Source organism: Oryza sativa, chromosome 8, assembly GCF_034140825.1.
Source record: "Oryza sativa Japonica Group chromosome 8, ASM3414082v1".
In the NCBI taxonomy this organism is placed as follows: domain Eukaryota; kingdom Viridiplantae; phylum Streptophyta; class Magnoliopsida; order Poales; family Poaceae; genus Oryza; species Oryza sativa.
Genome location: NC_089042.1, coordinates 24766422 through 24782694, shown reverse-complemented (window position 1 = coordinate 24782694; position 16273 = coordinate 24766422). Strand labels below are relative to the sequence as shown.

The 16273-nt window shown below is 42.4% G+C and overlaps 2 protein-coding genes across 2 annotated transcripts; one reads left to right on the top strand and one right to left on the bottom strand.

Annotated features, from left to right (window-relative positions):
- Window positions 1–6: 6 nt before the first annotated feature.
- Window positions 7–3810, bottom strand: LOC4345938 (uncharacterized). Its single transcript, XM_015793294.3, has 2 exons — window positions 3520–3810; window positions 7–3286 (listed from the first exon to the last, which is right to left on the bottom strand). Exon 2 carries the CDS (start codon window positions 3213–3215, stop codon window positions 255–257), a length of 2961 nt encoding a protein of 986 aa, XP_015648780.1. The 5' UTR covers window positions 3216–3286; window positions 3520–3810; the 3' UTR covers window positions 7–254.
- Window positions 3811–14190: 10380 nt separating this feature from the next.
- Window positions 14191–15826, top strand: LOC4345937 (uncharacterized). Its single transcript, XM_015794276.3, has 3 exons — window positions 14191–14319; window positions 14466–14633; window positions 14728–15826. Exon 3 carries the CDS (start codon window positions 14753–14755, stop codon window positions 15722–15724), a length of 972 nt encoding a protein of 323 aa, XP_015649762.1. The 5' UTR covers window positions 14191–14319; window positions 14466–14633; window positions 14728–14752; the 3' UTR covers window positions 15725–15826.
- Window positions 15827–16273: the final 447 nt, after the last annotated feature.

Here is a 16273-nt window from a genome sequence, read left to right as displayed (position 1 = left end):
GAAAACTCAACAGTAAAGAGATTAAAAGTTTTATGAAATAGTAACTGAACTGTACTGTACATAGCGACTCAAGTTACATTCATATGGCACCGTGAAGCTTTTGGCTATCATATGACCATCACTAACAAAACTTGTTGGCGTCACAGATTCAGAAATGCCGAGACATGAAAACTTCTGATCACCCTCTATAAGACAGTAACAAAGGAATACACATCAGTACATTGCAGCAACTCACAAGGGTTTCAGATATGATCTCAAATCTTACTCCTGTATCTGACCAGCTTTGCCAATGTCTCTTGAGCAGCCAGTGTATGGGCATGACCATGGCCAAGCATAACAGTCCGGATGCTAATGCAAGTCCTGCACAATTCTTCGCCGGTGTCAAACAGCCCACCTCGGAGCAACAGCTTCGCCCTCGTCTCGAGCAGTGTCGCTTTGAGCAGCGTCACTTCCTGCCAGACAAACTCATCGACACGGTGATTCGGTTGCAGCTTCTTCCTCCAGCAAAGCGACCCACGGTTCAGGTCCTGGATCCGCGATGCGTAAGACTTCTCCACCTCCTCAAGGACATTGGTGCACACCTTGAGCAGTTCTAAAGCCGAGCCGCACCGTGAGAATGTCATGAAGGAGTCAATTGCCAAGGGAAGTGCCGTCTTCCTTATGAAATGCACCATGTCGACTGCCTTGAGCTGAACAGAAGGTGGTTCAGACTTGAAACCAAACACAAGGAATGCACTAGCCCATAAGTGGTCCGAGTACACTGAGGGGTTACCAGCCCTCATTACGCCGTTCACTGCTGCAGTTGTTGGTGCCAAACCTCCCCTAATCTTGCCAAAGAGCTGTGTTATTGGGTGGAACTGGATCCAGCAGCCAGGATGACGAGTTGCCTTTCTTGCCAGCCCAAGCTTGACAAGTAAGAGTGCTGACTCCACCTCAGCTTTTCGACCATGTGGAGCTAGAAAGCAATGTGTGCCGCATAGAAATGCAGTCTTCAGGGATTCACCCAACAGGTGCATACTGCCTTTCATTGGTAGCTTGCTCGCTGTTGCAGCTAATAGCGTAGACGACACAGGAGCAGGAGCTAACCAAGAACCAGCGATAATCATCTTTGAGGTAAGGCTTCCTCCTTTTGCTCGGTCCATCAATGCAAAACAAAAGACCAGGACCTTTATTAGGAAAGAATTGTTACGACAGAAGCCATCGTCATTGGCACCAAGTGGGAACAAACTCTCATTCAGTGATATTCTCTCGACAGCCTCAAACAGAGTGGAAGGTGTAATCATGAGCTCAGACAGCAGTGAACCAACGATCCACAGGCCAAAGCTCAACCGACCTAACCGCTCGTCAAGCTTCCTAAGAACTTCCATTTCCTCAGGCGGATAGTCATTCTTCTGCTTCCCCTTTATCAATATCATGGCATCATTGTATGAGAGCTGTGGCAGTTGCATCGGTTCAAGGTTAATCACACGTGGTAAACGTGTGGTCACAATGACATGTGTCGCTCCAGTGTTCCTAGGGATGAAGTCATGGAGATCCTTACCTTCCCACCAATCCCTCTCACTCTCAAGGTTATCAATGACAAGCAAGTACGGCACGTCGCGGAACAGCTCCCGCTTCACCCTCTGAAAAGCATCAAACTCCTGCTCCTCAAAGCTCCTGATCCTACCTCTCTCCTTCTCAGCCTCTGCACTGATGTCCAATCCCAAATTCATGGATAAATTGAGTATGTTTTGCCTCAAATACCGAGCTTCACCTCCAATCCACAGGACCATCTTGTACCGCTGTGAATACCGGTAAGCAAATTCCAATGCCAGTTCAGTCTTGCCAATTCCTGAAGAACCAGTGATGCAGAGCACACTGGCACTGCCATATCCTTTGCTGTTGCACCGAAACCTTGACCTCCTGTGCTTTGATCTCTGCTTCTGAAGATTTCTCCCTTTACCCGATGATAACTCTATAACTGGATCAATCCAGGCCTCCAATGTCGGCTCCTTGCACTTGCGCATCTCCAAACTGATATACCTGGCATTCGATGTCCTCACTGTGTCACTCTCCTCATCAGCAAACCCATCAGACACACCACTCGATCTGTCATTCGCAGCGGAACCCCTCGGGCAATCAACCTCTTGGATATCCACCGTGGAACCGAAGAACATTCCTTCAATTTCACTTAGCTCCTTCTCCCTTCCAACGAAATGCCGGTTCCGCGGAAAAGGCATTCCTTCAGGCCCTTCACTCTCCTTCTCAGCAATGCTCTTCCTGCCAAGCTTGGACCGCAGCAAGGTGACCGTCTTGGACACGCAGCTTCTCCAATTGGTCTCATTCGCCTCAAGCTTAAACTCATGGCACCGCATCAATCCTTCGAACGCTTCCTTCCCCTCCTTATCCTCCAATTTGCCGTCGAAAAGCCCCGCGATCTCCGGTGGCTCGGTGTCGAACAGTATGGGCACCAGGTTCTTCTTCTGAGCAAAGAACCTGATCTCCTCGAGGCTGAACGGATTGAGGAAACTTGACATGGTGACGACTATGACGCCGAATGCGACGGAGCAGATGATCCGGTCGGCGATCTCATGGCTCTGCGTGTCGGAGTACTTGGCCCGGTCGGCGACGAAGGAGGCGATGCCCTGCAGCTCGAGCTCCGACTTGAGCCACTTGCAGAACCGGCCGAGGCTGCCATTGCCGTGGTAGCCGATGTACACGTCGCAGCTCCGGAGCTTGGCGTTCGACGACGGCGACGCCACGGAGCCGCGGGTGAAGGACACCCGCGGCACGGGGAACGAGAACGACACGCGCGGCTGCACGCCGCCGCCGCAGTCGGAGACCTTGGTGGCCGGGTCGATGCCGCCGGAGTCGTAGCGCTCGGACGGCGGCGTCCGCGACGCGCTCGGCGCATCGGTGTCCTCCGAGTTGGAGTAGGACGCCGGCGGCGACGGCGCCGCCGCTTCCTGCGGTGGCGGCGGCGCCGCAGCGGGAGTCGGGGGCTCGAGGACTCGAGGCGAGATGTACGGCGACTGCAGCGCCGACACGAACGCGGAGGACGGCGGCGACGGCGAGTAGAGGTGCGGGGTGATGGAGATGGCCGGCGAGATGGGGTTTGACCGGTCGGAGCTGCTGCTGAATCCGCCATTGGTGCGGATGGTGAGCGACTTGGTGGCGGCAATGGGGATATCCTTGGGCACATCAAGAAAGCTCCCAGCCTCCTTCTCTTCCTCCATGGCTACCACCAAATCACAAACCTTGGCAAGCAATCTCCAATGCACTGCATGATCTTGTGCTCCTCATGTTCCTATCAAAAGATTTGGGGGAGAAAGGGAAACAAAACAACAGATTTTTGTCACAAAATCGATGAAAGAGAGCAAATGGAGACATGGAGTAATCACATCTGATTAAAAAAAAACAAAGAACACAAAGAACTGTTCTAATAACCTGCAGATTCTCTGATTGATTCTCAACTTGATTCCATTTGCATCCAAAAAAATGTGTAAAGAAAGAAGTTTCAAGAGAGAAAAAAAAACTTACTGGTAAGGTATCCTTCAGGAATCCAATGCCACAGAAAAACCACTGATAATATCAATTGTTTTCTGCAGAAATGCAGAACCACTTGCTGATGAGGGGCTTTAGCTTCAAGAACCAAGAAAAAAAATGGCAAGGAGAGACTGGAGCCGGATTTGGAATTTAAAAAAGAGGCCAGCTTTTCCCACTCAAGCCATTGAATGGGACGGGTATAACTATAACTATCCCACCTCCTGTGATCTTTGTCCTAGGAGGAGGAAATGAAGGGTGGAGGCCCCTTCATGACAAGCAAAGTACAGGTTCAGTTTAAGGGCCCTCTTCCTCCCTTCATATGACCACCACAAACCCTAAAAATAAATAAATGTGTGAGTGTGGCATCAAAAGGAGCAAGTGAATGTGGAGCTACTACTAGTGCTAGTGCTAGTGGCACACAACTGCAAGGTGAAGTGATGAAGAAGACCAGCACCATTTCCAATGGTGAGATGCAAGCCAAGGCCAAAAACCAACCCACCAAAACAGTACAGCTCAACTGCAGCAGCAATGCCAAAGCAGGTGGAAAAAAATAAACTATATAAAACACTTTTATTAGGAAAATTTTTATATATGTGTTCTTACCTGTTTAAAGGTTATAGCTGAAAAAATAAACTATAATAGAAAACCTTAAAATTAACTCTAAATGTAAGTTTAAAATTTAAATTTTGATCGTGGCTGATAAGACAACGTGAAGACAATAAGAGTTTTTCTTCATGTCCATTTGAGTCCAATATTCCGTTTAAGTCTCATCTTAAGATGTACCTCCTTTGTCCAAAATGATTTAAATTCTAAAGATAAATCTAGACAATTTAAATCTTTTTGGACGGGAGAAGTATGCACATTATACTTTGTGCACATCCTGATAGGAGTGTTGTTGCATGCCACTACAATTGATGCATGCTCCCTATATTAGGAGTATTCACCATGTAGGAGTAGATTCAGCAAAGCAAAGGGTGATTCACATCTGAAACAGTGCTTTCAAAGTGGGGGTTTGGTGATAAAATAGGCTAGTAAGACCTTGTTTTATGTGCATTGGAGGGTGATGACCACACACTGTGTAACTATTTTACAGTGCCCCAAGCTTAGGTAGCAACTTAAATAATGGTGGCAATGCATTAGCCTTTGGGTAAAAACCCTAAGCACCAGTGGGACAGCATCACTGCATGCAATGTGCAGGGATTAGGGATAGGAAGAGGATGATAGGGAAGGAGATCTTGATCTTGCAGAAGAGGACATGGAATAGTGCTACTGTGCTAGTGAGAGAGAGGGGCAGCCATGGCATGGCCTCACCTTGTTTTGGCCTAGAAATCTGGACCCAAGGGAGAGAAACCAAAGACCAGTCCAACTGCTGCTGCAGTAAGCTCTGCACTTGCCATCAAATGCTACTATCGCTCCACACAGTTCAGCAGTTCATCCCCACAAACACAAAAGCCTTGTTGGTTTGTCTAATAAGCTAAAGTAAATATTAAAATTTGATTTTTGGAACTTAATATTAAAATTGATTTTAATATATTTTAAACATAGTTTCTTTCAGTATTAACTTTCAAATTACTAAGAACAAATATATAAAAGTTTTATTTATAAATTAATGTTTATACTCTAATAAGTCGTTTTGGTTTATTAGGTAATAGGAGTAACCGATGAGGCTTAGGCCCTGTTTAGTTCCTAAAAACATATGCATGGAGCATTAAAATATAGATTAAAAAACTAATTGCACCATTAGGGAGGAAATCACGAGACGAATCTTTTGAGCCTAATTAGTCCATGATTAGCCATAAATGCTATAGTAACCCACATATACTAATGATAGATTAATTAGGCCCAAAAGATTCATCTCACGGTTTATAGACGAGTTATGAAATTAGTTTTTTCATTCGTATCCGAAAATAATTTTCGATATCCAGTCAAACGTTTGATATGACATCTAAAATTTTTTTATTTCACCGACTAAACAAACCCTAAACTCTCTCTCTAGCACATGTTGCATAGCAGACGTGGCAGAGCGGCAGGTGATGGGGTTGAGACATTTATGATTTGATTCTATCCTGCCCTTTCCTGTTGACCAAATGGGTGATACCCTAAAGGTCATGGATCCGGTCCTAAAGGTTTTCTCTTTCTTTCGGTGGCACAGTAGATTGTTGCAATTAGCGGGAATGTTTTTAGTCATTTGAAACTTTGGGGAAAACATTTTGAGCTTTTCGTTTTTCAAATTTCCTAGTACTAGTAGTACCATGTAGTAGTACCATGGGACGGAGGAAGTGCTACATATCTGCTATATGCTATTCGTCCCAAAAACCAGCGTAGTACCGGATATAAGATATTCCAGTACTACCAATTTAAACATACATATGTCCAGATTCATCGTACTATAATATGTTACATCTAGTTTTAGATTCGTTTTTTATGAGACGGTGGAGTATACCTCTTATTTGTCTCTCCACAGACATCGTTAATTCCTTTTTCTTTTTTTTTCGAGGACATCATTAACTCTAACTAGCTGTTAGTGTGTCCCAATCCTCCATGTCAGCTATTATCCATAGCATTAAATATATTGTCACATAAATAAAAATATAATGTAGTAAGAGAGTTAATAAAGAGAGATAAAAAAATAAAAAAAATCATTTCTCGTGCAAGAAACCATCTCTACACCAGAACCAAAAATGAAAACATGAGAATAGGTGGATAAAATGAGAGAGTAGGGAGATGATTGGATGAAAATTTAATTTGAAGAAACCATTCATTGTATATATAGTTCTATGTATAGTGTCTGTATGACTAGCAAATATGAAGACTATTTTGATAATTTCTGGGTTAGGAATGGCCTTAGTTTGCAGTGGTACAAAACGAGTACAAAACACTTTGGTTCTATCATCCACGTAAAGGCACTGGACCCATCAATTATCCACCAAATATCAAAAACCAATTATCTTATATACCAATTGTTAATTACAAATTAACAACCAAAACACACTAATGTCCAATTTTCACATGCTTGGCTTTATAAATTAGTAAGAATGCAAGATGTAATTAGCAATAAGAATAATAATTAAGATTGATTTAACGAATGATGCCATACGTCGGCCCCGAACGACCACTAGTGTCCAACTAACATCAGAACCATTCTTGAGCATGATGATTTAAATGAAGACTGTAATTTAAACTTTTGCTAGTCTTATGCTATACCTCCGTTTCAATATATAAGACGGATCTTATCTTTTGGATATTACGTTTCGTCATTCATTTTATTTTAAAAAATATGTAATTGTTGTTTATTTTGTTGTGGCTTATTTTATTATTAAAGGCATTTTAAGTATAATTTATATTTATATATTTACACTATTTTTTTAATAAGACGAATGATAAAACGTTAGGTTCAAAAGCCAATAACATCTTTTTTTTAACAACGGAGTAATTACATTAGCGACTTCGATATAATTAAATCCATCGTTCGCCTCTTTATTCCTCAAATAATGTACCATTCATGCTGCCATGCACAAACACTCAAATCTGTACGTATAGACCACAGGTTTTTGAATTTTGGTGTACTTTGTTTCTTCTTGAAACATACGGAAGGATCGTTAATCCATCTTTTGATCAGTAAACAGTACAAACGGTACAGCCAACCAAGCACAGCCAGGAAATTAAACTGCCTGTTAACTGGATGAATTCATGGAGATGTTTCTGTACGTCTTGCAGTATAAATGATCATTCAATTCTAAAGTGTTTTGAAATTATAGGCCCTGTTTGGAAGATTAGCCCAGGGCTAATTTTAAGAGCTAATGTTTAGTCATGAATTGGTAGGCTAAACATTAGTCTAAGGTGGCATGTTTGGATCCATGGGCTAATTCAAGACTAAAATGTGGAGAGAGAGAGAGAGTAGAAAGAGAGGAGAGAGAAGGAGAGAGGGCTACCTTTTTATGGTACCTGTGCAAAATTAGTCCCATTAGCACCCCTTGGAGGGGCTAATGTTTTGAGGGGGGCTAATTCACTGTAGCCAAAAATTAGTATACATGTTTGGATTCTTGAGGGCTAATTCATGACTTAAAAGTGGGGGCTAATGTTTAGCCCATGAAACCAAACAGGGCCATAGTTAGCAGGAGCACTTTTTAAGCTCTTGGGAAAGAAAAACAACGGCTCACAACTCACCAGCTCCAATGATAGCTGAGATGGCATGCACTTTATCCCAAAACACGGTGATTAGTTGGGTGCTCCTCTTTAATATTTTTCATGTGAACAGTGCGTCCGGCCGTTCCAAGTTTCCAACTGGTTAATTATATTAAATTTCGGCCAGATCATATCAAGCAAGAGCATTTTTCTAGGATAATATATATGCAAAATGAAATTCTGCTAGCCTCTTCTGCATCAAGCAAGAGTTGAAAGGATAAAACTGCATTTTTTTTCATCGGTAAAGTGAACAATATGTCGATGAATACCAAGCTTATATGCGCCTGATTGTTGAAACGAAGCATTTGCTACATGCTTCGAAAAATATATTCTCTAAAAAAATGTCCTAATGCATTGCTTAGACCACTTGTTTTAAATTATTTATTAAGTTTATTTATCAAAATATTTAATTTATTTTTCTGGGTCGATAAAAATAACATCCAAAATCTTATTAAGAAAGAGGTGAAAATTTAATTCATCCATATAATTAAATAGATATTTCACCGCAAAAATCAATTCACGCCGTGTTTAGTTACAAAGTTTTTCTTCAAACTTCCAACTTTTCCATCACATCAAAACTTTCCTACACACACAAACTTCCAACTTTTCCGTCAGATCGTTCCAATTTCAACCAAACTTTTAATTTTGATGTGAACTAAACACAGCCTCAATAATCCATTTCAAAACAGAGCCTCTGAACCAAAAAAAAAACATCCATTTCAAAACAGAGCCTCTGAACCAAAAACCAGATATACCATAATTGCAGTTTTCAGATGTCACGGCTGGTTAGCTGTTGCTAGAAGAGTATGGGAGCACACACACACCAGGTGTATGGGCCCATGCCGTCATTAGGAGAAGGTATATGGAATCTGCTACATGGACCAATTATATGTTCAGTCCAAGAGAGTAGGCACTGGCTAGTTGGTATATAATTTTGAGGATCAGAATCCAGACATGATGGCCATAGAAATCAGGATCTGGGTCTCCTGCTTTCAATGTGTGATCCAATTGGCCCTCCCTGCACAAGTTGAAGAGAGTGTCAATTCTAATTGGAGCTGTGGGAATTGATTCATAATTGCAAAGGAAAAGAGCTCCTGATTAGCAGAGTTATTATAAAGACTCTCATATGGCTGGCTTAACATACATATTTAGACATATATAACTTGAAAGTATGTAGTACGGAGTAGTACCTGTATCTAATTAAAATGTAGAAAGTGTGTAAACTTGTGTATGGTGATGCTAATTTGTGCAAAACAAATAGTACTGGTATGTGGTATCACAGGTTCAGGAGCTACTCTAGATTTACCTCAAAACTGTTTAGATTTACCATTCTTCAACTGACAATGCATTCTGAAGTTTAACAAACTAAAAAGCCATTGGATTTACTCCTGTGAAACATACCAGATGGCAGCTAGCGGAAGCATTACAAAATTTCAGCAAATATAATCTGCTTCCATGTTCCCCATCACACTGGAGAAAGAGCACCTCTTGTGTCCAATGGAAGGTCCAATCAATCCAATCCATCCATCATGCCATTTGAGAAACACACTCAGGTGACACCCTGATCCAACACTAGTCTACCACCTACTCCATGGAATGCCTCTCCTAATCCAACACTGGTCTATCCATATAAAAACACCCCTACCACCAACAACAAAAGCCAACTCAAGCAAAAATGAAGTAGAGGTAGTAGTACTAGCATAGGAACTACTAAAGGCAAGTTCAGCTCTTGCCTTTTGCTTTGCATGAGTAACCTGAAAGCCTGAAACTTTGTTTCAGGTCCAGTCACTTGGATTGGTTCCAACTCCCCATCTATCAACCCATCACTTTCTTTATGCACACTATGACCACTGATCTGCATTTAGCACAGTCTTAACTCCTCCTAACATCAACTATCTCAGGTTAACAACAAAAAGTATTTAACATAGTACTACCATGGACATTTCGGGTGCAAAGAGCAGTGTAAGGTGATGATGATGATGATGATGATGCAGAGAACAGGCTGTGCGGTATTGCAGAATTACCAACTGACAACAGCTTTGCTTCAGCATTGCAACCAACTGAGAGCAGCATCGCAGAATTACCGGGGATCATGGCGTCTGAATGTGCGGTGCCTCGCCTGAATCATGCTGTAGAAAGAGAGCAAGAGAGAGCAGTGATGTCCTGGACCGTAGCATCATCATCATCAGTACCCATTGCCATCCCATGTCGTGTGGTTTGTTTTTCGTTTCTTTGTCGGGTGATAGTTTGTAAAGTTGCTGTCACAATGTCACTCTTCTTCAATCTTAATACAAAAGATGCACAATACTTCTGTGCATTCTCAAAAAAATCCCATGTCGTGTACTCGTGTGGTTTGGCATCGCGCTGCTTCTGAAACTGTTGCAGATGTGGATAATGGATGTGGAGCCCAATCAATTGGCAAAGAGCTGATTATGTGTTAAATGGCTTAGTAACGAATTATTATTATTATTATTATTATTATTATTATTATTATGTATAAAATATTTATATATGTGTCCTTGGCAACTTACAAATTAATACTGAAAAAACTACAGGCCTATTTAGATTGACGACGTTTTCAATCATACAATTATTTGGTAAAATTGATAATTATGTGGCTACGTTTAGTTTGTTAGGCAATGTGTATAGAATTTTGACAACATTATTAAGCCAATCCTACCAAAATTTTGACAATGCTATCAATTTATCAAAATTTTGGCATCATCAAATTTTGATAATGCTCATTTTGGTACCAATCCGAACAGATCCTACATTGAAAATAATTTAGCTTGAAAATTAATTTTTGAAATTTAAATTTTGACAGTCGTAGGACAAACAATAAGGCTACACTGGACGGGTTTCATTTCCATCTTCTCGCCCCTCGCATCGAACTGCCGTTTTCTCAATTATACGGAAGACGCGCACATGCCACCACGCATGCACAAAAGCATGTACCGCGATTTTGATGGGAGCGCTAGCCATGGATTCCAATTTCATACCCACACAAACAGTTTTTTTTTCAGCTGAGATCCAAAGAGGATAATTGTACTGTACTACTCTCTATTTGCATCCGTAGACCGTAGTAGTCTTTCAAACTCAAAAGTTCCCACATGAAAGTGGGGTTTATGATGGGAGGTGCATCAGGCAAGATGATCGGTGCATCGGGCTGGAGATTTGAAGTCCTCTTGTACTGTTTGTACTCTTGTATGCACGGATCGGTGTACACTGCTCGCGGATTCAATTCTTGCGCGGGCGGCGCGGGGGGGGGGGGGGGGGGGGGGAATTGTACAGCATTCGCCTCTCGTTCCATTGATTGCTCTTCTTCCTAGCCATTGTTGGGCTGCAGCCTTATGGGCCTGACCTGACTGATGCAACAATCTCAGTATATGGGCTGAAAGTTATACTGAAAGTTCAAGAAAGATGTTGTGACCTAATCCTCACAAAAAACAGATCCAATACTAAGGATAAATTTGTATTGTATGACTTCAGAATCATCCCTGGAATTATGTTTATTTTAAGATAAAGGGAGTATCTATCGCTTATATAGCAACTGGAATTCATCTCAAAATCAATATGAAAGGAAGAAAATAGAAAATTACTAGAAAACAGCAAGTGAAAAAAAAGGCACTTTTAGAATTCCAGCCTCTCCTCTAATTAAACACGCATCAAGCTCTAATATAGTAGTACTAGAGTTTAAAATTTTGGTTTGGCCCTTTCTATCGCGGGGTACTAATAGAACTGTAATTTTGGAATATTTTGGTCCAACATAATTTGGATTCAAACAAAATTTGGTCTAGCAATTTCAGGTCAAATAGTTTAACCACGGGAGCAGGGCGGGCTGAAATTCCATTCCGGAATTTTGAACCCTGAGTAGTACAATTGATGCTATACTGACCTTTTCAGAAAATGGAATGAGCATCCCTACTGCAACTAGTACATTCGTATAGATATATAAACTCAAATCATTCAAACGATCCATGCATTACTAGCACAGCACATTCAAACAATCATTTGCAGTAATTGAGAAGTGGATTAGGAAGCATCTTGAACAACTAAATTTGCCTCGGAATGCGCTAAAGAGAGGCTGCTCTATTTGAGGAGGCTGTTGTCTCGGATGTTAATTTACTTCTGGTTGTCCATACATCCGTGGCCAGCAAAATGGCTCTGTAATTTAGGATATTGCTTAGGCAATGGATTGCAAAATTATAATCTCCGAGTGTTGCCTGCTTTTGTCATCTCCTGCTTAGAACCTCGAGCTGCTTGTCACGGCATTTCGTGAACCGTGGGATTTGTCGTCGTTTTGACGAGCAAATCAAAAACTTGGTGCAATCTTTTGTGATTAGTTCACTGCACAGCAGCAGCAGAAGAATTCCTAGCCTATCGATTAGGCCTGTTCTGAAATTGTGATGGATGGAATTCAGAAATTCTGAACGTATTGTGAGAGAAGTACAGGGTACAAACGTTATAAAAGTCTAAAAACTGCTACGCCAAATTGACTTGTGCGAGCACACCTTTAAAATACATTTACCTTCTAATTAAAAAGGCTGTCCAGTATTGAACTGGGACGATAACTTATTCTTCTCATACCAAAACCAAAACTCCTATCAATACTGAAAATTTCTTGTGTGTTTTTTAAATTTTTGCTTTATTCTTTCTATGTCTCTGAGTTTTGACTTATTCCATAGATATCCACGAGTCTGTGTTTTTCCTCTATATGCATTTGGTGGACAGTTAGACTTTTTTTTAAAAAAAAATGACCATATTATCCCTCGCCAGTACATAAGCTCTAGCTTCTTATTAGAGATACCATTATTAAGTTTATTTAAAAACTTCAATTATAACAATTGAAGGGGGCAATTGTTTGATCCAAAAATTGAAAACTAAAATTTTAAATGAATTGCAATAAGATTTGATTAAATTTCAATGGAGGGGAAATTACACGGAGAACCAATTTCTTTTGATTTTGTCCTCTTCCTATATATACCAAAATTTGATTATTTTTTTACCTACTTTAGCCAGGTTTGATGAAATTACCCATAGAAATTTCGTCAGGTTTGGTTGAAATTCATTTCAAATTTTGATTTCCAAATTTAGAGTCAAATAATTCTCCCATTCTACCTTTTAGAACCAGATCGTATTCAACTTCAGAATTATATTTTTTTAAGCTAACACTTAATGTGCAAGCGAGGGGCAACAAAGTTAATCTATAAATATAAATATATATTTTTTTGTAGGGATATAAATATAAATATATGATGACCAATTCACTCACAACTAATAGAAAATACATAAAGAGGATAAAAAAAACTCAGGAGTATATAAAGAATAAGATAGAACTAAGGCATAGAAGGGTAGAGTTTTTTCTTCCTCAATATAGAGAAGATGACAAAGAAAGAACTCCAAAATGGACTGCAATATATTTTTTTGAACGATTATAGACTGCAAATTACGGGTCCTAATTAATCAACATCACATCACTTCACTTACCAACATACGTGGGAACTTGACCGGGACTTGTTGCCGACGGAGGCCGTAAAGCTGACCACCAACGACGACGCGAGATCGCTGGCCGTCCGATGAGCATCGGACGGCGGAGATGAAGCCCGTCGACACGGCGGAGTGAGCCTCCCGCCACACGGTCGACTTTTCCCGTCTTGCCCGTTCTCTCGCGGCGCTGCCTGCCTTCTCTTTTTTTCCACCGATGACTCAGCAGCCTATGGAGTATGGACCCGTACACTGCAAAATACCCATGGTTTGGGCATAAACACCGGTAATGCCACTGCCAATAGCACACAGAAAACTGGAGCTTTACCAATACTTGTGCCGTCTCTTTTGGAACAAATGATTTTTTTTATGGAATTTCTGAGAAATCCGATTCTACAGAAAATTTTCCTACGTGATTGTTTGAATCATAGGAATAGCTATAATAAATATCCTATAAACTTTCTTTGAATTGACTCGAAACATAGAAATTTTGGGAAAAATTCTAACATGGGCTTTAATCTCTTAGAAAAATCCTGTCTTATATATTCCTTATGATTCATGTGTTTTTCCTATGCTCTATCCAAACGATTATTCCTACCGTTTTTATGTGTTTTCTTACCGGTTACCAAGGTTCACAACTTTGGTAAGGAATTAAAAGCTGCTCACAAGCAGTATCTTCAGGTTTTTTTTTAAAAAAAACGTTGATAAATTGACAAAAACCAATGAAACCTTTATAAAGCTTGTCAAAATTTAAATCTCAGTATTTTTATAATGGTTTGTTTATATTTTCGACCCTATCTGAAAAGATCAGATTTGATGAAATCCAAACCGATTTTCAACGGGATTGTAAGTCTGCTACTACTGCAAAGCTTTCAGTTTCAGGTTTTGTGTCAAACATCGCAACTTTGGAGTAGACATACGTATTATGTGCACGATTTTTTCCAGCATGGAACCCAAAACCGACACATTTATGAGGCTCACAAGTCACAATCTAGGACGAAGAGAGCCTTCTAATAGAAGGTGTAGAAAGCCATAGAATTTTATGGCAAAGATGCAATTAACCACCAAAACCGAGGACTACTGGATGTTCAAACAGGGGTTGGTGTGGTGTGCATCTCACAGTCAGTCAGTCCCAAATTCTTGATCTATCTTAAATTAAAAACCATTTGTTGACTCTATAACCACGATCTCTCTTCTGCTTGGAATTCTCTATCCTATTTTTCATCTCATATTCTAACCATTGATTATGCCATGATTGGATCTTGGCACAGTGCTCTGCATGTGTTCTTGTGTTAATCAGCTGCCCCTAATCCCCTAGGAGACCAATCTACTGCTGCTTAGCTCCTGATACAAATTTGCACATTGCCCGGTGAAAATTCAGCAACTGAGCAAGCCAACAAGAGCCTGGGTTTCTGAACTCTGACTAGCAGTTTCATCAGGTACCAAAAAAAAAAAAACTCATCTTATTCCCTAGTTGAGATCATCAGTTTGTTTCTGAACATTTTTTTTTTTACATTTTGCGGCGTTGATCAGATTGGTTTGAGCTTGGGAGAGATCGATGGGGTGCGTGTCGTCCAAGATCCTGAGCAAATCAGGGAGCTTCCAGGAGAAGGTGGTGAGCCATGGATTCAAGGGGAGCAACCTGATCGAGGAGATCATCCTGTCCACCCCCAAGAAGAGCAACGGCGATCAGTTCTTGGCCCTCCTCCGCACGTCCACCTCGTCGGCGTCGGCGGCGGCGAGCAGGGCCAAGGACGCCGCCGATCAGAGCACCACGGCGGCGGCGGTGGCCGCCGAGGAGTTTGTCAAGATCGAGACGATCAACGTGTCCGAGCTGCTCGCCGGGCTGGAGGAGGAAGAGGAGGAAGAAGAACGCGACGACGGCGAGAGGTGTTCGGCTCAGGCGTGCGTGCTCGATGGCGCGGTGGCGACGCCGGCGAGGGCGACGAGCTTTCGCACCGTGGAGGAGTTCGACGCGCTGGTGACGCGGAGCGGCTCGTCGGAGGTGGCGGAGGCAGCCTCCTCCGCCGATCAAGACGCGACGGGCGCCAAACCGTCGGAGCAAGAGGAGGCCGCCACCGCCGCCGCCGGGAACAAGAGGCGGGCGAGGGCGAGGCAGCTCGGCGAGCTGAAGGTGCCACTGCCACCGGCGTTCGACTTCTCCAAGTCCGGCAGCCTGCGCGACTGGCTCCTCCAGGGCGGACAGATATTCTCCCCGGGCTCCTACGTCACCCCCAAGTTCGGGACGACCTCACCGGCGCCTTCGCCGCCGCCGCCGCAAGAACGTGGAGGAGTACTCCACAACGCCGGCGAGCCGCAGCCGCAGCACACCGTGTTTGATCCCGAGCTGGTCGCGCAGTTCGAGCAAGCCATGGAGCGGCTGTCCGAGGACGAGGAGCGCGTCTTGGAGAAGATCCTGGAAGCCATGGGAGCGGCGGCGGAGGAGGAGGAGGAGGAGGAAGCGACGGCGACGGCGACGGCGAGGCTGGAGATGCCAAGCCATCGGCCGGTGATGGTGGTGCAGGAGTAGGCGACGGTTTTGGTAGGTTTTTGCAGCCGCGCGTGTGTGATGTGATCTGTAATTTTAAACCCTGTGCTTGCAAAATGTAAATATGAATGTGTTCAGTGATGATTTCTGTCGTGTCTCGGCAAATTCCAATTCAGTTCAAATTCAGTCTGCCAAGAGGACGATGACGAACACATCAAATGCGAAAACGCTAATCCGCGACCAGATTTATATTAGGGAACCATCGATGCATGTAGCAGAATCTGAGGAAGATCTTGGGCCAAAGAAGCATCTGGATGCGAATGGGTTTATAGTTGAGGGACACAAAGTGCACCTCTTCCCTCTCCATTGGGTGATTTAGCTGCAGAAAGTTTACTTGAGGTCCCTCAAAAAATAGGGGTCAGAATCACTTCCCACAACCGCAAAACAGATATATAGTACCCTCAACTTCTAAAACTAGTGTAAGGCTGTGTTTCAAAGTGAGTGTTGGGAACCCATCTCCCATACACGAAAAACGGAGTGGTCCATTAGTACGTGATTAATTAAGTATTAGCTTTTTTTTCAAAAATAGAT